Source organism: Gopherus flavomarginatus, chromosome 1 (assembly GCF_025201925.1).
Source record: "Gopherus flavomarginatus isolate rGopFla2 chromosome 1, rGopFla2.mat.asm, whole genome shotgun sequence".
In the NCBI taxonomy this organism is placed as follows: Eukaryota; Metazoa; Chordata; order Testudines; family Testudinidae; genus Gopherus; species Gopherus flavomarginatus.
The window spans coordinates 6,948,544-6,975,851 of record NC_066617.1 but is presented as its reverse complement, the minus strand read 5'-3'; the positions used below and the strand labels follow the sequence as shown (position 1 = coordinate 6,975,851).

Sequence of the window (27,308 nt, the reverse complement as noted above, 5' to 3'; positions counted from 1 at the left end):
CGTGCTGCCATGCTTGGGGCAGCGAAATGGCTAGAGCCGGCCCTGGGTTTGAGCATTGGCCTGCTGAACCCAGGGTTGTGAGTTCAATCCTTGAGGGGGCCATTTGGGGAAGTGGGGTAAACAATCTGAGGACTAGGTCCTGCTTTGAGCAGGGGGTTGGACTTGATGGTCCTTTCCAACCCTGAGGTCCTTTCCAACCCTAATATTCTATGACATCTATGAGTGCAGCTGCAGCTGTGACCCTGTAGTGCTGGTAACCCTTGCTCCCTGCTGTAGTGCCGGCAGTGGAGACACACCCTCAGTAACCCCCGCTGTAGCACAGGTGCAGTGTAGACGCTCATCCTTCTCTTCACTCCCGTTATGCTCCTCCCAAGCCCTGTCTCCTTGTCAGGGAGGCTCCCTGTACTAGGGATGGATTTGGAGGCTTCCCCCTATGGCAAGGGGGAGGGAGGATCTCGCTCAGTCCCCCCTGGGAGGCTACTCCCCTTAATCCGGGGGTGGGGCTGGAGATGAGAGGGCCCTGGCGCGCCCTCCGTGTGGGGCCGGAACGGTGGTTCCCCGGGTCCTTGTTTCCCTCCTCGGCGGGGGGAAGGTTACGCAGTGCGGGACCAAGATGGCGGCGCCCAGCGCAGCCGCCCCGGAGAGCGAGGAGGGCCCGGGGGGTAAAGCGAAGTCCCCAGCCGTCACCCCGCAGAAGATCCGGGAGCTGATCGACGAGGGCATCGCCCCGGAGGAGGCCGGGCTGGAGGGGTGAGCGGGGATCTGTGGGGGGACGTAACAGCTGCTCCCTGGTCACCCCCCTCGGGCCCAGTGGCGGGGGGGCTGCAGCCCCACGCGGGGTCAGCCATGCCCCCAGCCTGGGCGCCGTTACGGCCGCGTGGGCCCAGGCAGGCGAGGTGCCCCTCTCAAGCCGGGCTGGAGCGAGGGCCCCCGGGTGGCCCGCGGGGAGGGCGATGAACCTGGCAGAGGCTTTGTATTCTGAGGCCTCTCGTTTGCCTGGCCAGAGGCGGGCGTCTGCCCCTTCAGCCCTGGCATCTCGGAGGAGGCCGGTGTTTGCCGTGCGATAAGCCCTATTGTAGCTGCCACGTTGTCAGCACAGCCCCGTGGTTGGGTCCAGTTTGCAAAAGGCTTTGTGTTTACAGCAGCTGACTCTCAAGTGGATTTATTTTCCCATTGGGACCCAGAATTGACTCCCTGTGTGGCTGGACTTAAGCACAGCCCTGGCTGTGAGTGGTGAAGAAGTGTAGGAGCTGAAGATGGCCCCCAAGTTTTTTGGCTGGGGTGACATGGAGGGTTGTGGTATTTTTTAAAGGTGACCACGAATGGGTGGAGTGGGGAAGGTTTCAGAGAGGATATTACAAGTTCAGGTTTGGCCAAAAGTTTAATTTAAAATAGACAGCAACGTATCAAGGAGGTGAAGTGTATGTACCAGGTTCTGATGTGGAATTGGATGGAGGCCCACAAATGAAGGATAAAGGTTTGTAATTCGTCAGTGAAAAGTTGGTGGTTGAAGCCATCTAGCAAGAAGATCTAAAGGGAGAAGAGGACAAGACAAGAGGGGACTCTCTCATGGAAAGGGGGGGAGGAAGACCTACCAAAGGAGATGTCGAAAGGAAAAAATAGAGCAATAGGAGGCGAACCAGGAGAGGACAGATTTACAGAAGCTAAGGGAGCACAAGATTTTAAGGAGGGTGTTATTGGTGGTGTCAGAAGTAACACAGGCTCAATCAAGTCCTCTGGATGTTACCATAAGGAAATATTAAATAAGAAATTCACACTTTTTCTTTAACAGTGCTTCACAGTCTTTTTCACCCTAGAAGCTTGTGACAAACTGGAGATGTTCTTAATGTTTTCTCTGAATACTGTGTTGGTGCCTCAGTGTACCCTAGGCAGTTCTTAAGTATCTGGCAGAGCAAAGGGCCAGTGCACCTAAATGCCTGACACTCTGTCTCCTAGCAACTGATGGCCTGGGCCCCTCCTCTGCAAAGGTGCCAGCTGAAGGTGTTGGAGACAAAGGGATCAGGTGACCTCCTGGCCCTGGAAAGGAGCTGAGCAGAGAGGAGGGGCTGGGAGGGGTTGTTAGTCTGGAGTTGGCTGGGGACGAGGAGTGAAGTGCAGACGGGGTGGGGGGTGGGGGTGGTGAAGTGCAGACGGGGGGAGGGGGTCTGGCTCACTGCCCCCCCAGAATGGACCCGGCCGAGGGGTCCGGTTCGTGGTACCTACAAGCTCTGTTTTAGACCATGTTCCTGTCATCGAATAAACCTCTGTGTTACTGGCTGGCTGAGAGTCACGTCTAACTGTGAAGAGGGGGGTGCAGGACCCTGTTTCTTCCGCAGGACCCCGCCTGGGTGGGCTCGCTGTGGGAAGTGCATGGAGGGGCAGAGGACGCTGAATGCTCCAAGGAGAGACCCAGGAGGTGAAGACGTGTGAGCTTCTTGCCCTGAACAAGTCTGCTCCAAGGGAGAGGAGGCTCCCCAAAGTCCTGACTGGCTTGGTGGGGAGCAGTTCCAGAGCATCGCCCGGGGACTCCGTGACAGAGCTAATGTAGCCTCGAGATGGGAAGAGAACCAAAGTCGTCTTGCTCCCAGTCTTGTACCCTGTCATAGAACTGTATGACTGGAAGGGACGTTGAGAGGTCATCTAGTCCAGTCCCCTGCACTCAAGGCAGGACTACATAGTAGCTAGACCAGGGGTTCTCAAACTGGGGATCGGGACTCCTCAGGGGGTCATGAGGTTAGTACATGAGGTTTTGTGAGATGTCAGCCTCCACTCCAAACCCCACTTTTCCTCCAGCATTTATAATGGTGTTATAAATTAAAAAACACTTTTTTATATATTTAAGGGGGAGTTGCGCTCAGAAGCTTGCTGTGTGAAAGGGGTCATCAGTACAAAAGTTTGAGAACCACTGAGCTAGACCATTCCTGACAGGTGTTTGTCTAACCTGTTCTTAAAAATCTCTTAATGATGGAGATTCCCCAGTCTCCCTAGGCAATTTGTGCCAGTGCTTAACTATCCCGATAATTAGAAAGTTTTTCCTAATGTCCAACCTAAACCTCCCTTGCTGCAATTTAAGCCACTGAATCATGCTGCTTCATTGCAAAGTTCTCAGATTTAGTATCAGTTTTCCATATTACTTCACCAGATTTGGAAAAGAGGTGGGGGAACCCTCGTGGCAAATGTATATCACCAGCTGTTACTGATCAGTGTCAGGAGATTGTGCACTGATGTTTAGTGTACATCTTTATTCCATTTTTCTCTTAATTGGCCTTTGTTTTGTTAACACTTCTTAGAATCTGAGGTTTGCAGGGCTTTTGGGAAAAAAAATGTTTTGAGGTTAATCTTGAAGGGTGAGATTGGTAGAGGCGTTGTGGACTCGTTGCTGTAATATGCATTTTTCTAGAACATTAATGAAATCTTAACATAGAGGACCAAGGGACTTTGCTTGCTGACCTGTTGCTTTATTTTAGAAAGGACACATCTGCCTTGTCAGAATCAACTAATGGATCTTCACAAACAGATGCTTTTCCTTTCGAGACAACTAGTAAAGAAGCCTTCTTCAGCAGAGTAGAAACGTTTACTATATCCTTTTTGGTGTTGGGCTGTCTGTATCAAAAGCTGACCTACCCCTACACTCCCACCAAAAACCAACTCAGAATTTCTCATGGTAGTCAGCCCCCACGTGTGTCTGTTCACCCAGCCACTCCGTTTCCTGAAAGGTGGAAAAGATATCCTTCAATAAAGACCCAGGTGAATTGTTTGGTTGGCCCAAGTATTTAGCTGAATACAGTTGTGATGTCTCTGTATTGTTGTCCTTAACATGAGCACTCTTTGAAGTGGGCAGGCAAACCTCATGAGCTTTCTCCCCTGATATGTGCCAAATATGGATGGACCAATATAGAGAGTGACATGCTGAAGTGCTCCAGCTGCCAGGCCTTCCTCTGTGCAAGTTTGCAGCTGGCATTTGACTTCAACAAGTGTACGTACAACAGTCTCTCCATACGGCCGATCGTTTAGTTCCTAATCTGGAAATAGAACTAAAGATTTCACATCAAAGGGCCTAGAGCAAGCACCTAAATTCATACTGGGGCATTTATATTTGGTATTTTCTCTGGAAGCTGGGGCATCTCTGAAAATGGAGCTGCTTGTTTAGCATATTTAAGTTCATGCATCCAAGTTTAAAAACCCTTGGGTTTTAAAGATCATAAAACCTCCTGCTTGAGGGTATCGACTGAGCTCTACTACCAGGGGCTGGGAAGAGATTTCCTGGGGGGAGAGGGGGGCAGGTTTTTCCACTGCAGGGTTTCTTGCACCATCTCCTGAAGCAGCTGGTACTGACCACTGCAGGGACTATCTTTTCATTCTGTGCTTGGATAGCGCCTAGCACAAAGGTATCCTGGTCCTTGTGTCAGGCTCCTACATGCCGTGGCAATACAGATAATAAGAGGCCACTGCTCTGAGCGTCTGGCATTTCCTTTGTAATAAAGCATTTATGGGGAATTGTTAGCAGTTAAGCTCTCTCTCCCTGTTCTGTTCACTTTATGTTGTTTTTTCTAGTCTAGCAACCATTCTCAAGTTTTCCCCTTAGCCTTGGAGTACGATGGTTTCACCACCCTTTCACTTGGTCTCCTTCCCTGCCCATTCCTTTGCCTGGAGACCATATTAACCCACACCCACAATTGAAACTAGTGCTTTCTGCTTCTTTTGGTCAAGCAAACGCTTCCAGCCAGTGAGTGTCTCTTCCCTTTGTGTCTACTATGGAGACGAATACGTCAGCGTGTGATAAATAACAATAACTTGTCCATTCGTATCACTTTGCTTTAAATAAGTAACTGATCTTGTTATTTGCATGTCCAGTGGGGGCATATAATTGTTTGCATAACACATAACAACACTTAGATTAATAACAATCTCTGACTGAGGCAACTTGTGGTTGGGTTTTATCATGCGTCTCTTTTCGGCCCTTTTTTTTTTTCAGTTTCATTCAGACTGTTGACCCTTTGTTAATTAAATAGTCAGTTTAAGTAGCTACTGGTCAAATTAGTGTATTGATAATAGTACCTACTTAGAATTAAGTATTCTTTGTATTACTATAGTGTCTCTAACAGTGCTGGGTGCGGTACAAATACAGAATAAACAGATGGTCCCTGCCCCACAGAGTTTACAATCTAAGTAACTTAAGATGATCAAAGCACAGGGTAGAATTTTTTCATTTTATTAGTAAATGATTTGGGGCGGAGGGGGAGGTGGTGTTGATCAACTTTAAAAGCAGAATTAAATTTATCCTTAGCCAAGTTCTTAATTTCCAACCCCCCAACACGTGGACTTTGGCAAACTCCTACGGTTTCATGATGACCGCGTGGGGACAATGTGCCACGGGAGAGGGAGGGTTTGTGGCTGCAGGGGGTAGAATAGATTTTGCCTGGCTGAGAATGTCCCCTTCTTTCCCTCGTAACCTGCCCTGCTCCCCACTGCTGCTGGTTCCTGACTGCTCCTTCAGAGCATGAACCAGTGTGGGAAGAGAGAGCAAGGATGAAGGTAAGACAAGGCAGGGAGAAATGAGTATGGGGCCTAACAGAGTTATCTGCAGGGAAGACGAGCTGGTGGGGCAGAGAGTATGAGGCAGTCTGCCCCCAACGGGATGGGGTTCTGCTATAGGACAAGGGGAAAGGAAGGTGGTTTAAGATGAGACGTTAAATCTGCAGTCAGTAACATTTCAGGGTTCCTGCAGGGCAGATTTGTATGCATCCATCCATGCAAATATCAGACAAAATGACACCACCTTAAGCGTTAGAGCAGGGGTAGGCAACCTATGGCACACATGCCGAAGGAGGCACACAAGCTGATTTTCAGTGGTACTCACACTGCTCAGGTCCTGGCCACCAGTCCGGGGGGCTCTGTATTTTAATTTAATTTTAAATGAAGCTTCTTAAACATTTTGAAAACTTTATTTACTTTACATACAACGATAGTTTAGTTATATATTATAGGCTGATAGAGACCTTCTAAAAAACATTAAAATGTATTACCGGCATGCGAAAACTTAAATCAGAGTGAATAAATGAAGACTCAGCACAGCACTTCTGAAAGGTTGCCGACCCCTGCATTAGAGCTGTTAAACACCCTGTTAGCTCTCCTCCAGTCATCCCTCTGCTAGTGCGGTGTCTTCTCCTGAGCTTTGTCCGACTAGATTGAAATGTCCCACACACTTCCCGTGGAAGATAATTCCGCAACGATCTCGATTTCAGTGCTGTTTGCCTTTCAGACAAGGAGAGGTGTGCGGAGCTGAAGAAAGCTTTGTGTACTGCCCATGAGAAGTTCTGTTTCTGGCCTGACAGCCCCTGTCCAGGTAGGTGTCACTAAGTCCAACCTGGGCAACAGTCCAAGAACATGCTCCCTTTCTAGTTTACTCCCCTCTCTCCTTTTGTATTGGCCTTCTCATAGCATTGCCTTCAATAGCGCCTTCCTACAAGGTTGTTACAGTTCCTTTTGGCAGAGAGAGATGACTGTTAAAACCTATGCTTGGGCTGCGGAGGGGATTGCATGACTCAGGGCATTTGTAAAGGGCTAGAGAATTTATCTTTTCTCCAGCCCTCACATCGCTAGGAAGTTGTCACATTTCACCAATGGATCAGGCTTAAAGGTGACCTGAAAAAGAACAAAACAGTAGGTCCAGGCTCCTTTTTGTGCTTGGCCTTTCAATGGCAGGAAGACCCTTGTTTTTAATTTGGCATCACTGATTCCTGTTCTCTCTCTCTCTGTGAAATAACAGAAGGGCAGGGATCTGCACTGAAACTGAAGCCTCCTGCTTTTTCTTCCTAATAGATCGCTTTGCCGTTTTACTGGTTGGCGAGCCAATAGCCCTTGTCAGTGACTTCCTGGATCGCTTTCAAAGCCTATGTCAACTAGAACTTCAGCTGCCCTCTCTGAAACCAGAGGATCTGAAAAATATGGTGAGTTTGTGCTCACCATTGGGAGGAGTTGGGAGGGTCAGATGAAGGTGCCTGGCATGCTGGCACTGTCTAAACCCATATAAAAATGACAGTAAGTTTGAGATGTCAGAAGCCAAGAAAGGCTGAAGTGAGAGTTGCCTGGGTAACCTTAGGTTTGCCCCTCGCACATGCATCAGCATACAGGTTTAATAGTCTGCATGGGTAATCTGAGGTGCTCACTGATGTTTGAGCACTTAATTTTACAACCGCAACATTCTCCTAACAGAGGTTTTGGTGTGGAATTTCCTAAGGTTTTTTTTTAAAGGTGGTTTTCAAAATTGTGTCCAGTAATTGCACAGTTTGGGGAGGCAGCTCCTGAAAGTGGGTTTATGTGTCCTAATGTTGCATATGTGCATAAAGATGTCAGCAGCCTCAGGTTCCCACTGCTTCACGTGGAAACGCTTCATGGGAAGGAGACAGTGGACTCCTTTTTTTAGCTGCAGAGGGAAGGAGGCCAGGCCTACCAGCAGACCCTCACCTCAGTAACAGTTACTCACATTAATCAGTGAGGGGTCCTGAGCAGGAAGTAGCCACCAGCCTTGTCTCATTAGCTGCACGGTGATTGTAAGATAGAGCAACCAGAAAGTAGCAGCCTGTAAACTCTCATCTTCTAATGGTTGCCCAGAGCATTGGGTCTAGTGCCCATCAGTCATGTACGAAGGCCTGTTGCTATAATTAGGTGTTTGGTTGTCTCTCAGTATGACACCAGAGTGGAACTTATTTGCTGGAACCAAGGGTTCATCAGTTGGTTGGAAAGGAATAACAGTGGAGATGGTTGGCTTAGCTACCTCCATGGATAGCATTTATATTGTCATAGTTTTAAAAGCCATAAGGGGCATTGGCAATAGGTGTTGCCAAGGCAATGGGCCCTGAACACATTTCTGTATCCCATCTGTGTCCTTCCTAATGTTCCGTTCTGAAAAGGGCCTCCCCGACAATGGGACCCTGGGGCTCCTTCCTAATTGTGTCTCAGCGATTTCCCCATCAATATACTCAGTTTACACACACACACACACTGCCCCCACCCTTTGAGATCTGAGAGTCAAGCTGGGTTCATTCTGGCTCCTGCACCATCACCAGTAATGAAGATTCTGCGGGCCACATTCCACTTTCCATTTCACCTGGGCGGCCTTCTGGGGGGTGGAGGTTAGTCCGGCAATGAGAACTTAGTTGATGATTCTGTTGCTCGTGCATGAGGCAGGATAGAATCCATCCCCCTCTCTGTGTTGGTTCTGAAGAACTAACAGGAGTAGACCCCTACAACGGTCGCTAACATCAGCAGCCCTGATTCTGAAAACACCCAGGGAACCCATCTGAGGAGTAAGGAGGTGACACTTTTTCCACAGCCACTTTCCTGATTGCAACAGTGTAATCATGTATTTGTAGTACTGAGATCAGAGCCCCAAATAGAGACAGTCTTTGCTCCAAGTGTGCCCCGTGTATTGGAACTCCGTTTGAGGGAGCACAAGCATGGCTCCTGACCCTCCCAGACCATGACTGAGTCATGTGTCCTCTGCAGTCCTTGACGGAAGATAAAATCAGCCTTCTACTGTATCTGATCGAGGAGGAACTCGAATGCAAAACCGAAGAGGAGAAAACACCAGTGAAATTGGGCTCTGACCTCTTTCAAGTACATGTCCCCGCCTGCATCCTGGCCCTCTGTGGCTGGGCTTACAGGTCAGTAGGTGACTAATCTCTGATGGTGAAAGCTAAAATGCTGTTTGTAAATATCCTACACACGCTTCAAAATGTAGGTAGCACTTTGCTGTAATTTGCTATGAAACTCTTCAGAAGCCGAGGAGGCTGGAGCAAAAAGGACTGTCCTCTCCAGGGCCCGAGGTTCCATTGTTTAAAAAGCGTCAACCTGTAGCTCAGAGGTGGGCGACATCCAGCCAACGGGCCACGTCCTGCCCGGCCCCTGAGCTCCCTGCCAGGGAGGCTTATCCCTGGCCCCTCCCCTACTGTTCCTCCTCTCCCGCAGAGCCGCAGAGCCACAGCGCCGTGTGGGCAGTGCTCTGGGCTCCAGCCGGGCGGCGGGGCTGCCAGACATGTTTCTCTGAACAGCATAGTAAGAGGGCTGGGGCCAAGGGGTTGGATAAGGGGTGGAGGGTCCCCAGGGGTGGTCAGGGGACAGGGAGCAGGGGGTGGTTGGATGGGGCGGAGGTTCTGGGGGGCGGTCAGGGAACAGATGGGGGGTTGGATAAGCGTGGGAGTCCCAGAGGGCGAGGGTTTGGATAAGGGTCAGGGGACGGGTAACAGAGGGGGTTGGATAGGTGTGCGGTCTCGGGGGGGGGCTGTCAGCAGGTGTGGGTGTGGATAGGGGTCCGGGTAGTCAGGGGACTGAGAGCAGGGGTTGGATGGGGGTGGAGTCCCGGGGAGGGTGGTTAAGGGTAGGGGGTTCCAGGAGGGGGCTGTCAGGGGACAAATAGTGGGGGTTTGGATATGTCGGGGATCTGAGGGGAGCAGTCGGGATGGGAAGTGGGAGGGGGCAGATAGGAGGCAGGGGCCAGGCTGTTTGGGGAGGCACAGCCTTCCTTACCCAGTCCTCCATACAGTTTTGCAACCCCAGTGTGGCCCTCGGGCCAAAAAGTTTGCCCACCCCTGCTCTAGCTGCTATGGTTGCAAAGAAAACCTCCAAAACCATGAAGTGAAGTAACTGATGCAGAGATAGACAGCTGCCTGAGTTTGCAGAGAGCCTGAAACAATAGCTCTGAGCTGTCAACTGCCCCATTAACTTAGATGCCAATGATGCTGACTTAAATGCCAGTGATGCTATTTCAAATAAACGTCAACACTGTTGATTATTTCGCTGCTCATCAAAGCATGAAAGGAAGGACCATGCAAAGAGCTAACTAAGGTGTGTGTGCAGGATAGTGTATAGACTTTTAATGTGTAAACTTTTAACAGCAAATGGCGAGGGGTGTGTGATTTATTTCCCAGAAGTAGGAGCTCAGCTTTCAGAAGTTTGGGGAATGCTGAACTAAATGTTTAGTCTGTCAAATACATCTGTTTGTTCTAAAAGTCGGGATCAGTTTTGAGGAAGTGCTAGATATGTTCCTGACTTTCTCTCCTCACTCCACTCTACCGTGCCTCCAACACACAGCCCTACATCGGTGTCCATGCACCTCCCGGTGATCACGTGTTCCCGCTGCATGAGGAAGGTGGGGCTGTGGGGTTTCCATCAGATTGAGTCTTCCATGCTCGAGTTGGACTCTTCCTTTGGACTGGGCAGCACTCCCACCACGCCCACAGAGGCACGCTCGGACCGAACCCCACTGGTGCCCACGTCTCCCCGCAGGATGATCACAAGGAGCCAGGACACGACCTTTCCTCCAGGCTCGGAGCAGGTACGCATGCCTCCCTTGGTCGGAGAGGTCCCTCCACGTTTCTTTGGAGAGAGATGGAGACACCTAGCAAAGCTATGCGCGCTGAAGCCCTGTGGCCTTGTGAAAAGGCCTGTAATTGTGATGTGTGTGGAAGGCCTTCACGGCAGTGTATTTACTGTCCCAGCTTCAGACATGCTGTTTGTATGGAGTTAGATGTATGTCCTAGGGAAGGAGAAATGTCTGGGCCAGCATGATGGTCCAGGGACTGCCCCCTGTGTTGCCACTCATGGGATCTTGATTTGGGTTGCTGAGCCAGGTGGGTTAGGAGTGTTGCGGCAGAAAAGACGAGTGCACTTATCACAGTCTAGTGACACCCCCTCCCCCCTTCTTTGGCCAACTGAAACCACATCTGCCCTCCAGCAGCGCGTTGGTTTGCTAGGGTGGAGCTCCCTGTGTAGATCTGAAATTAGAACGTCTCTCGTGGGAGTGTTAAAGCAACATGATCAGGTAGTTTAAGGCCAGGCAGGGACTTACCTTAGCACTGTCGTAATCCTGCTGGAAAGCAGCCTCCAAGTGCCAGCTGATGGGGGGAGGCTGTGGGAATCAAGCATTTTGTTGAGAGGTTAAATCCCCCAAATGCCCACTGTCCTGGCCCGTGTGCTTGACAAGAGGCTGGGCTCGGTTGTGGTGAACGTGCCGGGGGCTCTTTATTTAGGCCATTGAACATAGACAAAACCCAGTGGTTTTCTCTGGCTCCCAACTCCAGAAACTAAACGTAGCCTGTGCTGCCTGATCCCATGGGGTCTCCCTAAATTCTGGCCTGGACTCTGCAAGTAGGGAAGTGGCTGTTGACTATATTACGGCACTGTGCGCTGCGACTCCTCCAGATTTGCACCATTCTAACTGGGATCAGGATCTGGTCCCAGGTGGGTACTTGTGGATTTCTGATTTACAACACAGTAGCTGGCAGCATCCTTTTGCCATTGCTCCCAAGTGAAGATGGCTCCTTGTTTGATCCAGATCTGCAAACATGAGCATTCTTTCCAGTGGAACCTGGTTTTGATGCCCAAGCACCGATTCTCAAGTATCTCTTTAAGCTGGTTATTGAGAGCTTTCCGCTGGTGCTTATGCACTCAAGGCAGCTTTCCCCCAACCCGGGCTCTGTCGCGTTGCCATGTTTCCAATCTCGCCGCTTTTATGGGATGACCCCCTGCAGGCCCTCCTTTCATCTCTCTCTTGTGGGATGGCATGAAAGGGAGCTTTGGTGCCATTATCAAGGCCAGGTTCACAGCGCAGCCCCAGCTTTGTTGCTGCAGAGTAACGGGGATGAAGCTGCAAAAACAGCAAGACTGAAGGATTTCATTATAAATCAGGGAGCATCATGTGCTGTGAGCACCGATTCCTCTCACCCGTGCAGATTTCCGAAGCCAGGTCCCTGGGACAGACCATTGGGGAAGAGGAGGAAGGGGTTACTTCTGCCCCTTTTGAAAGGAGACACTGTGCCGGTGGGAGGTGCCTGACTGGGGGCCCCACAGGCTGGAATTTTCTCTACAGCCCAAACTTTCCAAAGTAGCCATCGATTGCCTGCATTTTAGACCAGGTTTGCCGAAGTGCTGAGCACCCGCAGCTCTCAGTGACTTAGGGCTGGTCTACGCTACGGGGGAAAATCGATTTTAGATACGCAACTTCAGCTACATGAATAACGTAGCTGAAGTTGAAGTATCTAAGATCAAATTACTCATCGTCCTCAGGGCACTGGATCGATATCCGCAGCTCCCCCTGTCAATTCCGCAACTCCGTTCGGGTTGGTGGAGTTACGGAATTGATATAAGCGCGTTCGGGGATCGATATATTGCGTCTAGATGAGACGTAATATATCGATCCCTGAGCAATCGATTGCTACCCGCCGATACGGCAGGTAGTGAAGACGTACCCTTAGAGCTGTAGGTGCTCAGTGCCAATGGGAATCCGCCCCCAGGGGTCTCCGAAGTCCAGACACCTCCATCGATGCAGCTTTTGAAAATGTTGGCCTCTGACTATTTTTATTTATGGACACCTCTGGGGTGGTCAAGATCCCGCTGTGAGTCACGGGGAAAAGTGCCCCCAACTCCTCAACGTGCGCTCGGTCCGTCATCCCAGAGCTACCCCTGAAAATTCAGCGCGCAGGCTAGTTCTGGGAGTGTCTAGTGGAACAGCAGTGTACTGCCCGTGGGGGCAAGGTCTGGGATGAAACCTAAGTCTCACTCTTCCCTAGATTCCCTGGGCAGAAGCGACCATTGTTACCCTCCGGTCTGACCTCCTGTATAACACAGGCCAGAGAATGTCCCTAAACTAATTCCTAGAGCAGATCTCATAGAAAAACATCCCATCTTGATTTTAAAATTGTCAGTGATGGCGAATCCACCATGACAAGTTATTCCAATGGTTAATTACCCTCTCTGTCAAAAATGTCCCTTCTTTAGCTTCAGCATCCAGGCATGTAATCTCTGTGATGGGGGGATATCTCACACTGCTTTGGACTTGAGCGACCCCTCTGCCCGCTTTGGGAATAGCACTGAAGTTGTATCCAGGCTATTGGCGAGGTAGCTGTGGCAAAGCCTAGAGGGTGGGGAGAATCCCCTTTGTTGGAGAGCCCCAGCGGGTTTTTTGAGGAGTGGGGATGCGATATACTGTCGTTTGCTCAGGGAGTCTGAAGGCTAGCGGCGTTCAGATACCTGGGGATGAGCGTGGAATAAATCTCAGGGTGTTCTGTAGCACCCATGTAAACGCTTATTTCCTGGCTGGGTGGTGGTTGGACTTTGATGTATTTTGACAGTTGCATGCCCTAGGTTCAGTCACTCACATCACTGCAAAGTAATTGGGTGTTGACGCTGCAGAAAGTGCTAAAACCCTTATCCTGGGCACAGTACCACCTCCCAAGGAGGAGGAAGTATGACAGGTAGGATCAGTGCAGCTCTTCCACCTCTCCTGCAATGGTGCTGGCACCAGAGGTCAGGAAGCCTCAGCGGGGCCTTGCAGATGGCAGGCTTGGGGCAGCAAGCGGCATTTGTTATGGGCAGTGGCCTGTGCCGTCTTTTGTCCCTCACACATGAGAATTTTCAGGCTGGTTGTCTGGGGCCGGCCCTGGGAACGTGCTCTCAGAACAAAGGTCTCCCCAAAAGCTTGGGTAGGGCTGGCTGTATATGGATCAGTTGGACTGAGGGAGAGAGGTAAGTGATGTGCCAGCCACTCGGATCTGCTCCCTACAGCGCCTACCCAGGCTTTCGAGCTGGGGTGAGTAGTAATAGTCATGAGGCTCTGCTGTGCTTCGGATGCAGGTCCTTTCCTCCAGCAGCTGAGGAAGTGCTGGTCACCATAGGAACTCTGCTATCTAGTGCTGTCCATCAGGAGCTAACTTTCCCCACCCTCTCCTTCCCACTGGTAGCACGAGAAGAGCCCGTCTCCCGTGACAGCCCGTATGCGGAGCTGGGATGGCTCAAGCCCAATGGACCGGGCCGAGCCGGAGGCATCAAGCCCGTTGACGAGGAGCCGCCCGGTAACCCGCAGCATGGGGCAGGGGGACAGTGTGGAGGTGCCATCCAGCCCTCACAGGAGAGCCAAGCGGGCGCGCCTCTGCTCTTCCAGTAGTTCGGTGAGTGCCTGGCCACACGCCAAGGAGAACGAACGAGAGAATTTGCCATTCTCTCAAGAACCCAGGTCAGCTTTTCCCTGCTGCTGGCAAAGTCTTTGCAACTTGCTTCCTCGTCCTTGTGTTGCTCTGTCCTGGCTGCATCCCCTGAAGCGAAGAGAACATCACACACGCACGCATCCCTCCAGTTAGGTTCCGTCTTTCTATCCAGCTTGGGGAAATTAGACCTTCTGCCTCTTCTCAGATCTGGCAAAGTCAGATCTTTTTGCAGGCCCAGGAGGGATCAGGAGGAAGGTAATGGGATGTGGGGCCTTTCACACCCCTAGGTTGTGGGTTTTAATCCAGATGGGCCTGGTTGTGATGGGAAGTTGCTTCCCTCTGGTGGCTGCTTGATGGCCTTCAGGTATTGAATCAGGGTCATGGAGTGGTGTCCTTGGTGGTGGGACAAGAGTCACCTTATCAAAGCGCCATCATTGCGGTGAATTTGCTCCTTGAAGCCTCAACAGAGGGTCCACGGAAACACTCTGAAGTTGGCCCCTCCAGCTCAGGGCTCAGGTGAACTAATGGGAGATTTGAAAGGGCTACTGCAGGGTCCAGTGAACTGGCTTCTTTCACTGGCAGTTGTCAGATACTTTCCTCTGGGACGGTCCCAGGCTGCAGGATGGAACCTACCCTTCCCCAGACAGCCCTGGAGATGAATGACACCCATGTCCTGGGTGGTGGTGCTCTGCTGTTCTCTGCTGCCCTGGAGAGGGTTCCCAGCGTGGCTTTGGAGGCTGGAGTCGGGGGTGATTTTAAATCAGTGTCTGACTGTACTATTAATAACGTCTCTTTAAAACAAGTCGTCACGCCCCTCCCTGGTGTAGACCCATTCTCCTCTCCTCTCCCTGCAGGACACTTCCACCAGAAGCTTCTTTGATCCCAGCTCTCAGCACCGCGACTGGTGCCCTTGGGTCAACCCAGTGCAGGAGAAGGCCATCTCAGAGGACACTGGCGACCAATCGGAGCTGACATCTGTGAAGGCGGAGCCTGGCTGGCGGGTGGTGCTGAATGTCCTCCTGGCCGCCAGGAAATCAAACAGAGCAGCTGACGCAGAGCTTGTGGTGAGAGCTCTAGCAATTGAGATCCCAAAACTGAAACCTACCTTAATCTTTGAAACCCCCGAACTCCCAAAGGCCTATTCCAGTTTGCTTTAAACTTGGCATTAAAATTCTACCTTGGGCCGAGATCCTACATGCAAAATTGGGGGCAGCTTGGTTCTGATCCGCCAGAAAGGGTTTTGATCGCTAGTAGCCCTGACTGATGCACGCTGCCCATTCAGAAACAGCTGGAGCGTCATCCACTTTCCAGCTCCACAAACTCACTGACTCAAACTGCCCCAGCTCTGTAAGGGGAAAATTAGCTGGAGCCTGAAGCTGCTAGTCACATACACAGATGGAGTCTGGTGAGTCTGTCTATCCAGGGGGAAAGTGAAGGTGAAAGCAGAGCCTGGACAGCGAAGAAGGTGCTGAAGATATTTATAGCAACCCCGTATGCAGCACACATGCATAACTAAATACACCATGTTAGAGAGGGACTATCAGCATAGCCATGGAGAGATGCTAGTCCCTATAGAGAAGGTTGAACCTGGCTTCCCATTATAAGCTTGATTTTGACATCACTACCTCTATCTTAGCCAAAACTGGCCCGAGCTACCCCGAAAGAGAGGCGCTGTTTGTCAGTTTTACTCGCTCAGACCTCTTGTGTTGGAGAATGACCTTTGTTCTAACTTGGGAGGGCTGAGGGAGTTGAGTTTTCAGCATTTGGCTTTGAAGATTCAAGCAATTTGTATCACGGACAAGATAGCTGGGTGTCTGTCCCAGATGTGCCATGTACAGCTGCCATCTGGGCAAGCCTCGGAAAGCTGGTAGAGTTTGACAGATAATTTATCAGGATGATAGAACAAGCATAGGCTGGAGATTAGAGCCAGGCCTGGGAATCAGGAGATCTCAATTCTATTCCTGGCTCTCACTGTCACTGCCCCATTCTGTGCCTCAGTTTCCCCTTCAGTAAAATGGGATTATGTAAAAAGGGCTAGTGTCTGTAAAGCAAGTGTGACCCTTGGATGAACGTGCCAGTGGTTCTGTCTTGTTGCAGTTTGTCTGTCCTCTCTCCTGGGGCTTTTGAGGGAACCCCCCAGCTGGGCCATTGAGGGTGGAGGGGAGAGAGCCCAGTGGTTTGAGCATTGGCCTGCTAAACTCAGGGTTGCGAGTTCAATCCTTGAGGCCATTTGGGGATTTAGTTGGGGTTGGCACTGCCTTGAGCAGGGGGTGGGACTAGATGACCTCCTGAGGTCCCTTCCAACCCTGATATTCTATGATTGGGGTGTAACTCCCTGCTGGAGTGACTTGACCTCTGATTGTCCCCTTGTTTCCTTCTTGTTGCAGAGCCTCTCAGTAAAATCCTGCAAGGTGTTCCGGATATTCCGGCAGTGGGAAGCTATGTGCTCCTCCTGAAGACGCTTGGCCCCAGCCAGGGAACGCCTGCCGAGCGGGTTGCAAGGGACATTGGGTCGGGTTAGAGAGCTGCTTTGCAGTTCCTTGCCAGGCCGCTCCTGGAGACGATCCTCCAGGCTCAGCGAGCAATGGGAGCCCTTTCCCAGGGGATGCAGGTAATTTGGGGGTGCCCAAAGCACAGTGTGAAGGCCACACTCAGCCCTGGCTGTAAACAGCAGCCCATGGCTGTTTGATTTGAAACAGGGTGAGGGTGAGCATACGGGCACATTTGGCAAAGCCTGCACCCTCCTTGCAAGCTACCACTGCATTTCTCGGAGCCGGCAGCCCCCCGCCAGCTCTGCATTTCCCCCACCTCCAACCAGAACAGGCTCCATGCAGGAAGGATCTTTTTCTGCCAAGGAACTACATCCATTTCGTAGGTTAGTGCAGCAGACGGGCCAAGGCCTGTGCCACACTGCACACCATACAGGGGCCTATGAGCCAGGGCCCCACTGGCTTGGGGATTGATGAGAGGTAGTAATAAAATCTTTCCCTGTTTTTTTTTCTTAGCTGTCTCTTGCTCCTTCCTTCATGGGTGGGGCTGACCGGTGACACGCAGCCTTAGGCCTGGCAGTCATACATAGATGTGTTCTGCTGGGGTCCCTGCTCACCACACAGGGGCACAGCACCTCCCCCGATTCCCTGCCAGCAGACCCATAGTGGGTGCAGTTCCCCAAGTACCTTTCCTACCCCACCGCCAGGCTTGGGGTGTCTCACTAGAAGCTCTGGCACCTCGGAAAGAGCCAGGCTGGCTTTGTCTGCAGGTCAGGGGGCCTCCAGGCAGGCACGAGGGAGCTTTGAGGAGGGGGAGGATCCAATCGCAGCTGCAGGGCCTCCCATGGGTCACTCTCTACAAGGCCCCACAGAACCTGTGATGCCTTGTCCGCACTTCTGCTGAGACTGAACATCCCAGGCCATGCTCACGGTGACCCAGGAATCAGACCATGAACTTCCAGCCCAGTTTGGCCAACCCAAGAAATCTGAAGAAGCATCTGAGCATGCAGGAACTTGCCCAAGCCCTGCTGGGTTCACCCCTCTCCAGCAGGTTAATGCAGAGAAAGAGGAGGCCCTTCTGTAGCCAGAACTGGCTCCCTAAATCTACCCCCACCAGTGTCTCTTCTCCCCACTCCTTTCTCCCTGGGAAGTAGTAATACTTCTGAATTCATATGGTGCCACTCATCCCACAGATCCTAGGATGCTTCACATGTTATACCCCCGGCATCACTAAAATGCAGCTACCTCTGGTGTGGAGCACGGCCGTGAGCCAGTGCAATGCACAACACTGGCAGAAGCTGTTCAAGGACACTGAGCAAACCCTCTTGAGAAGGAAGTTGCACGGCTCTCTAATAGCCACACGGCACAAATTGGACCTCTGCAGATTTCATGTTTGCCCTGCATAGAACTCTGCCTTGGAGGGCGACAAGCTGAGCTGAGCTGTCCCTGCTGGGATTCAAACTCCTGCTTCTAGGGAATCTGGGCATGTCCAACAGTCTTGAAAGCCTTTTATAGCCTAGTCCATTGACAAGCCCCTTTTGGCCAAGGATAGATGTGCCCTAGATGTATCTCCTGCCTGCCCCGGGTGCTGCCTGCAGCTATCGTGTCTGCTTTTTAGTCCATCCAGCTGTGGATCAATCAGAATATGTCTCAGGTGCCAAGGTGATGTGGGGTCAAATGGTGGCACGAGAGCCCCCAAGCCCCACAAAATATGCAATGGAAACTACCTTTGTTTGAGCCCCTGAATGCAGCCAACCGAGAATCCTAAGAGCTGGCCAAGTAAAAACCCCCGCCGGGAAACTTCCACAAGAAGGGTTGTGGTTACAGACAGACCTGGCTCCGGCTGATTCATGATCAAACAGCCGGCTCACCGGTAGTGCAGGGGTAGGTGTCATGTGGCCACTCCAGCCAGAGGCTTTGCAATCAGTGCAGGATTGGTGCTTGCTAGCACCACCTACTGTCACTGTCGCAGCATGTGGGTCCCTTCCAGGGGATCCCCCCAGGCTGTGCTCCCTCTCGTTTCTATCGGGGGGGGGGGTGTTCCTCTCCTTTCACCCAAATTGGACTCTGTCACCTACATTTTTTTCTCAGCTACAAGCTGAGGTTTAATATTCCACCTCCAGCCTCTTTACCAACATGGATTAAAACCCATATTGCCCCTATCAGGTAGGTCATATTATATTATCCCCCTTTTACAGTTGTGGAAATTGAGCCAGAGAAATTAAGATTTGCCCAGAGACCTAAAACAAATCACCATGAGCTGGGCATAGAAGCAGGCCTTAGCAGCTCCCTGCTTTAACCTTCCCAGAACTGGGCGTAGAACCCAGAAGTCCTGATTCCCAGCTACCTGATCCAACCACTCAATGAGATGGATTCAAACTAATATTGTGTTTCCCTCTGCATTTGAAGCACCTACTTTAAAAAAACAAACAAACTTGTTATTGGGGTAAAGTTACAATAAAATGTTTAACAAACTCCATGAGATGTTACTTACTCAGGATCAGAAGTTTGGGCTGAGCAGAAAAGAAGAGTTGAACTTTAACCTACTGTCCCTCTGGAGACTCCGCTCGCTGCTGCGTTTGTTAATTTTAGGTCTCTGGCCTTTGCAGTTGGCAGCATCTCCCCTTGCTCCTTGCTGGAGTCTAAGGCTCTAGCTTCACTTGGGTGATACAAAATTCAACTCACTTTCCTGGGGCTGGGCTCACCCGGCACCCTCCTGACTTCGAAAGCTGAGCGGGTTCGCTCTACAGTGAGTGGGTGTGTCTGACCTTTCGAAGCCTGATACCTTAGCAGCAAGGGCTCTGCCTTCCAGTGAGAAATCAGCCGGGGGAAGGGAGCTCAGCTTTAGATTTTGCCAAAACCACAAACACCAAGCAAACCAGCTGTTTTATTGAAAAGAACCTCCAGCAAATTCATAGGCTGTGGGCTCTGTCCACAGTGAGCTGTTGCTCCAACGCTTGGCATGTCACTGTTCCCCAGGCACTTCTCCTTAGGGGACGCTTCCTTCCACTCATCATCCTCTGAGCCAAGGAGATGGGAGCAGGACCATAATGTGTAACTGATTGTTAACAGTGAACTCTCGGCTAAGCTGCGCTCCCCAGCCCATGCCTCTCTTGCAGGGGGTGAACCGCTCAACCTCAGTGTTAAATCACTCACAGCATCTTTCCATGGTGGGATGAGTACGGCTTGGATCCCATCCCAGGCCCCACTGGGGTGTTCGCTAGCAGAGCCAACAGCAGGATCATGGCCTGGAGCTGGAAGACAAGTAGCCGGGTCTTCCTGTCACTACCTGGGTCCTTCCATGCTGCCTCCGGTGCTAGATTGGAGCATCCTCCCCACGATGGATCTGCTGAGCCTCCAGCCCCTCTTTAAAGGGTGGCTCTGCCCTGAGGCGAGTCTGTGTCCATGTTTGTCTCCAATACTCACTTGACAAGTCAAAAGATTCTTTTCCTAATCCATCCCGCTCCCTGAAACTGAGAGCCAAGCTGGGCTCTTTCCTTCTCACATCATCCCCAGGAATCAAGTTGCTGCACCCCAAATGTTGCCTTTCCTGATGGGATCACAGCAAGCGAGTGAGCTGCTGATGTGCCAGGAGGCAGAGAATCCCGCTGGCTTTTCTGTAGCTGGGGTGGCTTGAGGGGAGCTAAATGCTGGGACGTCATCTCCCTACGTTGTCTATTCAGACTGTTTGAGCCTATGCCCGATCCCCTTGCTCCCCATGAGTCATGCCTTTCTCCTGCAGTAGTCCCATTGATTTCTGACCCTGAGCTCCTTGGAGCAGGGACCTAGAGGCCCCACCCAGGCTCAGCGCCCCCTTGGGTTGGGTATTGTACAGTGCCGCTCCGAAGAGCTCCCCAGCTGAACAGAGGACAGACATGGTGGGAGTGTAGACAGGTGCGGGGGGTGGGGGGATGTCTTCCCCAGGATCACACAGCAGATCTGTGCCCATGCAGGGAAGAGAGCCCAGGTCTCTGCTGGGTCCCAATCCTGTTCTCTGCTTGCCCCATTGTCTGTGATGTGCCAGCCCGCTCGTGGTCCTATATAAACATGAGCTCTTTTTTTGTGTACGTGCTGAAAGCTATGGAAAGGCGCAGCCCAGGCCAGAGAGCCAATGAGCCGGTAAATACCCACTCCAGGGATTTACTGACCCTGCTGCTTGTCACCCTTTCGTTTTCATTGCCACGCTGCTAGGGCTGCGGGTATCCCATTGTCCTTCGAGGCCCTGCCCAACAGGAATCCGAGTTAGAGCAGGGTTTGAGTAACGCCCTAGCCTAGGCTCCTCTGGGGGCCGGGCCACTGGCAGGTGATCTCCCATAGCCTATGCATGTGGTTCCACGGATGGGTGGTCTCTCCTTGGCCAGGGAGAGGAGTGATCCATGCAGGCAGTGTGGCCTAGTAGCTGGAGCACTGCTGTGGGCTGCTGGAAACCTGCATTCTAGTCCTGGATCTGTCACTGCCCTACTGGGCGATCTTGGGCAAGTCACCTTGTCTCTCTGTGCCTCAGTTTCCCCTTCTGTAAAATGGGGATAATGAGCCTGACATCCTTTATAAAATGCTTTCTGATCTGTCTGTCTTTTATGGGAGTCCTCTGCTGCGGAGGCCCTGAAGCTCCATCTGGTCTCCCATTCAGCATCTAAGGGAGGCTACTAGGAGTGGGTGCATTGGTCGAGGGCGGGAGTCGCAGGCTGAGACAGCAGTGAGGGGAGTCTGTCAGTATATAGGCCTGTTTGTTAGCCTGAGATAGAATTTTGGGTTTAATTTTTGATACTCTTATAGCCTTACTAATGTGTGAACAAAGACGCTGTGTGTTGCTTCTGCCCAGCCAGATGGATTTGTTAATATAATGAGAAAAAAAATAAGACACAGACCTGAAGTGTTTCTGGGTATGGTGGGAGCGTAATATACGAGCGTACACTGGAAGGCTGCCTGGCTCCTTTCTCAAGCCAAGGTCAAGCAACCAGCTAGGAGGGGCCAGGGGGAGGCATAAGAAACACTCAAAGCCCCTGCCTGAAACACACCCTCACTCCTTATCCCTCCCATGGGATACAAAAGAGGTGGCACCGAAGCTCCCAGACTCACAACCCCCCAAAACGGAGCATGGCCATAAATTGTAAGGGGTGGGGCCAAGGGCAGGCACTTCTGGGATAATTATGCCTGCTAAGAAGGGGAGACTGGGACACGGGAAACAAGGCTCTGTGGTGTCAGAGCTCTGGATATGCTTGCTTAAAACTAACCCCAGTAAACATGGCTTTGCCTGCACTTTGGACATCTAGTCCTCTGTTTTCTGGCTGCATGACAAGAACCAGGGGAGGGGATGAAGGGAGAGCCCCCTAACAGGGTCATGGGGCACAAGTAAAGTGAATTAGCAGAGCTGGGTGGGGGAACATTGCCCGGCACCTGCCCTCCTTGGAAGACGGCTGGTGATCTCGAGATGGAACTGCGTGATGGCGCAGCTCCTTTTCTCTTTGGAGCACAGCTGACTGCCCCTTGGCTCAGCAGTGTGGGGACGGACCCCTGGAGAAGACAAGGTGCAGGCTGGGGAGTCAAATCCCAATGCAACCCCCCTTCCAAGGCCGTGCAGGGACATGTATAAGTGGGAGCCCCCTGCCTCGGTGGCAGCTGAGCCCCCGCCAGACTGGGCTGCTGGGTATTAGCATGTTCTGGGGGCCAGATGAGCGCGAGCAACCTGGCAAACCTACAGGGAAGTTTTCTTTGTGCAGATTGTGGTGGTAGATCCAGCACAGACGCCTGGGCAGCCACACCCCGGGGCTTGGAGCATGTGTGGCTTTTGAACCCAGGCCCTTTGGATCTACCAGTATGAACTGCTGCTGCCCGAGCGAAAGATCACAGGCCACCAATGGGCTCATAAACCTCTATATGTTGTCTAACCACTAGAGCGGGACAGAGACCTGCCCCTGCGTGACAGAGAGAACAGTCTGTATAAGCAGGACCAGAGCAGCCTGCCACACAGTAGAAATCCTGGTCCCGCGTCCTGGCTTCTCTTTAGCACTAGGCCACATGGAAGTGTGGATGGGGAATAAATCCCAGGAGGGAGAAACTATGTTACCAATTCCTCCAGGAGAGGGAATGGGGGCTGGTGGTTAGAGTGTGGGCATAGCAGTCAGGACTCCTGGGTTCTTTTTCTGGCTCTGATGATGGGGTAGGGGTCTAGTGGTTAGAGCTAGGAGAAGTCACAACTCCTGTTCCTTGTTCTGCAGTTCACTCACTGATCTTGGGCAAGTTCCTTCAAATCCCCGTGAGAGGCAGCTGAGAGAGGGAGCTCCTGGGCTGAAAGGAGCTACAAAGCGTTACTGGTCTGCAGGAACTGGCCCCCCCAACCCCTCCCCCTAGAGTCCAGCTCAGATCCACTGAATCCAGCTCTGCAGCAGACAGGCTGGCTGCAGCCTGGACTGGGCCAGCTCTAATTTGGTTTGTAGCAAAGTGATTGATGGCTTCCCCCCACCCCCATGCACCCCTCTCTCCCCCACACAAAGCACCCTGCCCTCCCCCAAGTTCCTGCACTGACAGGCCACCGGAGAGGCCCTTTCATCTACTTTCCAGCAGGCCAGGCCCATGCAGCCGAATGGCATTGCCCACTGCCTCTGCCTCTGTTCCCATTCCTGGAACACGCTCCAATGCAATGTTTCTCAAATGCGGCCGCTGTGGCCGCGTGCTGCCACCCACCACCAGGTGGGTTTTGTGCCATCCGACAGCTTTCTGGGCTATGACAGAGGCCCTCCCCAACCCTCCCTGTTGCTCCTGGATGTGGCCCCTGCACGGCTCTGGAGAGAGGTGGGGCACAGCACTGCACGAGCAAGGCGAGTTCTTGACCCACCTTGGGGGAGGGGGTTGGGCGGCAGGCTCCAGCAGCGGGACGTCAGGAACTTGGCCGTGCGGCCCCAGGCTCGGACCGTGGGGCTGTGGGTACTGACCCCCTCCCCCGCCCCCAGCTCTGGCCACACGGCCCTGGCCTCCAGCAGCGGGACTTCAGCCTCCGGCCGCTGGTTCCAGCTGGGTGGCAGCAGGAGCTGGCGCCAGTCCCGAGCCTGGGCCACGCAGCGGCAGGTGCTGGCCCCAGGTGCCGACTTCCAGCCCCAGCCGCAGGGCAGCGGGCTCCAACCACGGGGCTTTGTGCTGACCCCTGGCTCTGGCCGCGGAGCTTCGGTCAGCCTCTGGCCCCCAGCTCCGGTCATGCGGCCCTAACCCCTGGCGCTGATCCCCTCCCTCAGCTGCATGGCAGGCGGCAGGCATCAACCCATAGCTCTGTTCCCAGGCTCCGACCACACGGATGGGCCTGTGCCTTTGATAGCCAAGCTTCACCCATAGACTCTTGCCAAGGGGCTGTGAAGCTCTTGTTACGTGCAGCCGGTTGGAACCAGCCACAGAATAAAGCAGATCCCTTGCAAGCTTCTTAAGCACCAAGAGTACGTTTATAATGCAATAAAAGAACATGTGGCAGCGAGTCTTGGAACTCGGATCAGTTGATGTGGGCTTATGGGGCTTGGGCTGCAGGGCTAAAAATAGCAGGGTAGCCATTTGGGCTTCAGCCCAAGCATTTGCGTGTCTATTTTACAGCCCGGCAGCCCGAGCCCCGCAAGCCGTGTCAGCTGACCCGGGCCAGCCACTGGTCTTTTACTGCAGCACAGACATATCCTGGAATTCATTGTCAGGGGATGGTGTGAAGGCCAAAAGTATAACTGAGTTCAAAAAAGAATGAGATAAGTTCATGGAGGATGGAGTCCATCAATGGTTATTAGCCAAGATGCTCAGGGATGCAACAACACGGGATGGATCACTCGATAACTGCCCTGTTCTGTTCATTCCCTCTGAAGCACCTAGCATTGGCCAGCGTTGGAGACAGGATGCTGGGCTAGATGGACCATTGTTCTGACCCAGTATGGCCGCTCTTATGTTCACTGAACATCAAAGCTCCATAGTAATCTAACCACCCCCCAGTCATACCTCATTTGTCTATCTTAGAGCTGACCTCTATCACCATCATCTCTGAGGGCCTCTCCCTCTTTAGCGCAACCTGAGACAAAACAGCCTCAGTGATGTGTCCACAGGCATACCAGGCATCTGCGGTGGAGCAGACCCTTGGGCCCAGATCTCCCAAGCACCCTAATCATTAGACCAGCCCTCCTCTCCACCCTGAGCATAGGAGAATGTCACATCTTTAAGCGTCTCCACCTTTCTGATGCACCCAGATGGGAGCTGGATTCTCCACCTCCACATTATGCTGCCCTGTGGTGTCCCGCCAGCTGCTTGTTAATCATTCTCCACGATATTTCACTTTTTGAATGGGCTAATCTTCTTGTTTTGCAGTCAGATGTAGGGATCGGCTACTCTGACCTGTCAATATTGTTTGCACTGAACTTAGGAGAACGTCCGCAGTCATGTGGATTGCACCAAGTTAGCCTTGCTGAACCTTTGAAACAAGGGGACGCTAACCTATGCCCAGATCTGATACTCTCTCTAGATGAGGACATTGATGTGTCTTTCACAAACATGTTAGTTAAGCGTGTTAATTAACGCAAGGGCTGGTGTTTCAACAACAGAGGTTGTTATAAGGAGGAGGGAGAAAAATTTTCTTCTTAACCTCTGAGGATAGGCCGAGAAGCAATGGGCTTAAATTGCAGCAAGGCAGGTTTAGGTTGGACATGAGGAAAAATTTCCTAACTGTCAGAGTGATTAAGCACAGGAATAAATTGCCTGGGGAGGTTGTGGAATCTCCATCACTGGAGATTTTTAAGAGTAGGTTAGACAAGTACCTGTCAGGGATTGTCTATATAATACTTAGTCCTGCCTTGAGTGCAGGGGACTGGACTAGATGACCTCTCGAGGTCCCTTCCAGTTCTCTGTTTCTATGATTTCAAAATAAACAAACAAAAAAATAATTTCATTTGCCTTCTTTCACCTGAATTCTTTGGGTTTTTTTTTCAATAAAATGACAAATTTCCAGTTTTTCATAGAAAACTTTCATAACTGGAAGGAACCTCTAGAGGTCATCTGGTCCATCCCTCCATGCTAAGGCCAGACTGAGTCCACCTAGATCACCCCGATGCGTATTTGTTTAAAGTAATCTTAAAAACCTCCAGTGATGGGGATTCCACAACGTTTCTTTCCCCTCCTTTCATTTTCTTGTTCCCCTTCCCAACCCCTGGGAAAAGCAGGGAAATCCTCCAAACTCCAGAACATTTGGCTGCCCAAACCTGTTTTTTTTTTAGAACCAAAACGTTTTGCTCAAAATGAAAAATTTCATTGAAAATATTTGGTTTGGGTTAAAGAGCCCCCCTCCTTTTTTTTTATTAGACCAAAATTATTTGGCCTGTTGCTCCCCATGCAGACACAGCAGCGGGGCTCCAAAACCTGTTTGCTGGTCCTGGTGAGTCCGAGGAGAGAGTGCTTGGAAACCATCACTGGTGCAAACCTTCTCTGCTGAGACGGGGAAGTTCTCGCTAATGTGCAACTTCTCCTGTGGTACCACCTGGCCGCCCCAGTCAGGGATTAGAGGGGCCCATCGTGCTGCGCAAACACAGAACAAAATGATACCGCCCCTGTCCCAAAGAGCTCCCATGGTTTGTCATCTCTGCAGAATTAGCGCTTACCTGGGGGAGTGCCCTGCCACCCATACATGAGACCCTCTCTCCTGAGTTTAGTGGTGCTTTCAAACCAGGCTAGCTGGCCCAGGTGGGGCTGGGTTAGAGCCTGGGCATGGCTTTCACTTGGATGGGTAACCCACCCACTTTGCAATGAGGGCAAAGGTCAACCATGCCAGTGCTGAGGTCCTCCGGCGCCCTCCCACAATGCCTCCTGCATGCCCAGCATGACGAGCAAGTTGTCACGCAATTCACTGGGGGTCAAAATCATAGAGCAGCTCAGCTCACAGCGGCACAAAGAGCCAGACGATGTGCCTGCAGAAGACCTAGCGATGCCCAGGGGAGAGCGCCACACTAGTGTGAGGGCACAGTCGGGCGTGAAGTGTCTTGGTGCCGTCGGAAGGGGCGAGAAACCGTGCTCTCGCGGAGAGGTGGAACGTCTCCTGGGGACTGGCTTCCTGCTGATGCTGCGATTCGGCTAGAGTGAGAAGGTGGAATGTGCACACCAGCAGGTTTGGGCCGAGTCCGATCTCCACTCGCGAGGAATCCCCTCCTTGCTTCCACCTTTGGCAAGGTGACCAGCTGCTGAACACCCCTGTTCCCCATATCTAGGGTTCTATCTGCATTGCCCCGGCCCCATGGAGGATGAGATGAGCGCTGAGGTAGCCAGGTCTTGATCCATTAGGGCCTTTGAACCCAGAGCACTGAATTCAACCTGCAGTCAAGCTGACATGGGAGATAGTGATGTCGGCCTTTGGTTCTTCTGAGGAATGGTGCTGAGGTTCTGCCACAGTTTCACCTGGAGCAGGTGCACTCAGCAAACAGGGGGGGTTGTCATGCCTAACCCTGGTGGTGGTAGAAACGTGGGTCCGAGTTGCTAGGTGTTTTCATAGAGAAAAGGCACTGGTCTTCTGGGCAGGTGCATACAGAAGGCGTTCCTCACCCCAGGACAAAGTGAACACTCAGATGCAGCAAGGAACCCAGCAGGACTCCAGAGCTTTGCATTATTGTGACTCACCTGAGTCTGAGGCCCTCGATCCTGGCTGAGGTTTGAGTATAGGCAACTTTCTCTTTCTCCTAGGTGCTCTTGGGGGACTGCGGGGGGCTCATGCACTGAAGAGAGGAGGGCTTAAGAAGGATCCTGCATTAATGTCGCAGCCTGTGTTCTCTCAGCATCCAGTGGGGAGATTTCTACCTACTGTGGTTAATTTCAGAATCCAGCGCCACTGCTAATGGGA

The 27,308-nt window shown here is 51.9% G+C and overlaps 1 protein-coding gene across 1 annotated transcript; it reads left to right on the top strand.

Annotated features, from left to right (window-relative positions):
* Positions 1–607: 607 nt before the first annotated feature.
* ZC3HC1 (zinc finger C3HC-type containing 1) lies at positions 608–16,986 on the top strand. The gene is made up of 10 exons (XM_050937045.1): positions 608–750; positions 3,468–3,579; positions 3,826–3,976; positions 6,263–6,346; positions 6,823–6,950; positions 8,509–8,666; positions 10,093–10,336; positions 13,740–13,946; positions 14,837–15,046; positions 16,370–16,986. The coding sequence occupies exons 1-10, from the start codon at positions 614–616 to the stop codon at positions 16,436–16,438; spliced, it is 1,500 nt and encodes a 499-aa protein (XP_050793002.1). The 5' UTR covers positions 608–613; the 3' UTR covers positions 16,439–16,986.
* Positions 16,987–27,308: the final 10,322 nt, after the last annotated feature.

Coding starts and splice junctions, on each gene's coding strand:
- ZC3HC1 (XM_050937045.1), top strand. CDS start 614: ATGGCGGCGCCCAGCGCAGCCGCCCCGGAGAGCGAGGAGGGCCCGGGG. Junction 3,580..3,825: donor GCAGAGTAGAAACGTTTACT/ATATCCTTTTTG, acceptor TAACATGAGCAC/TCTTTGAAGTGGGCAGGCAA. Junction 3,977..6,262: donor GGCATTTGACTTCAACAAGT/GTACGTACAACA, acceptor TTTGCCTTTCAG/ACAAGGAGAGGTGTGCGGAG.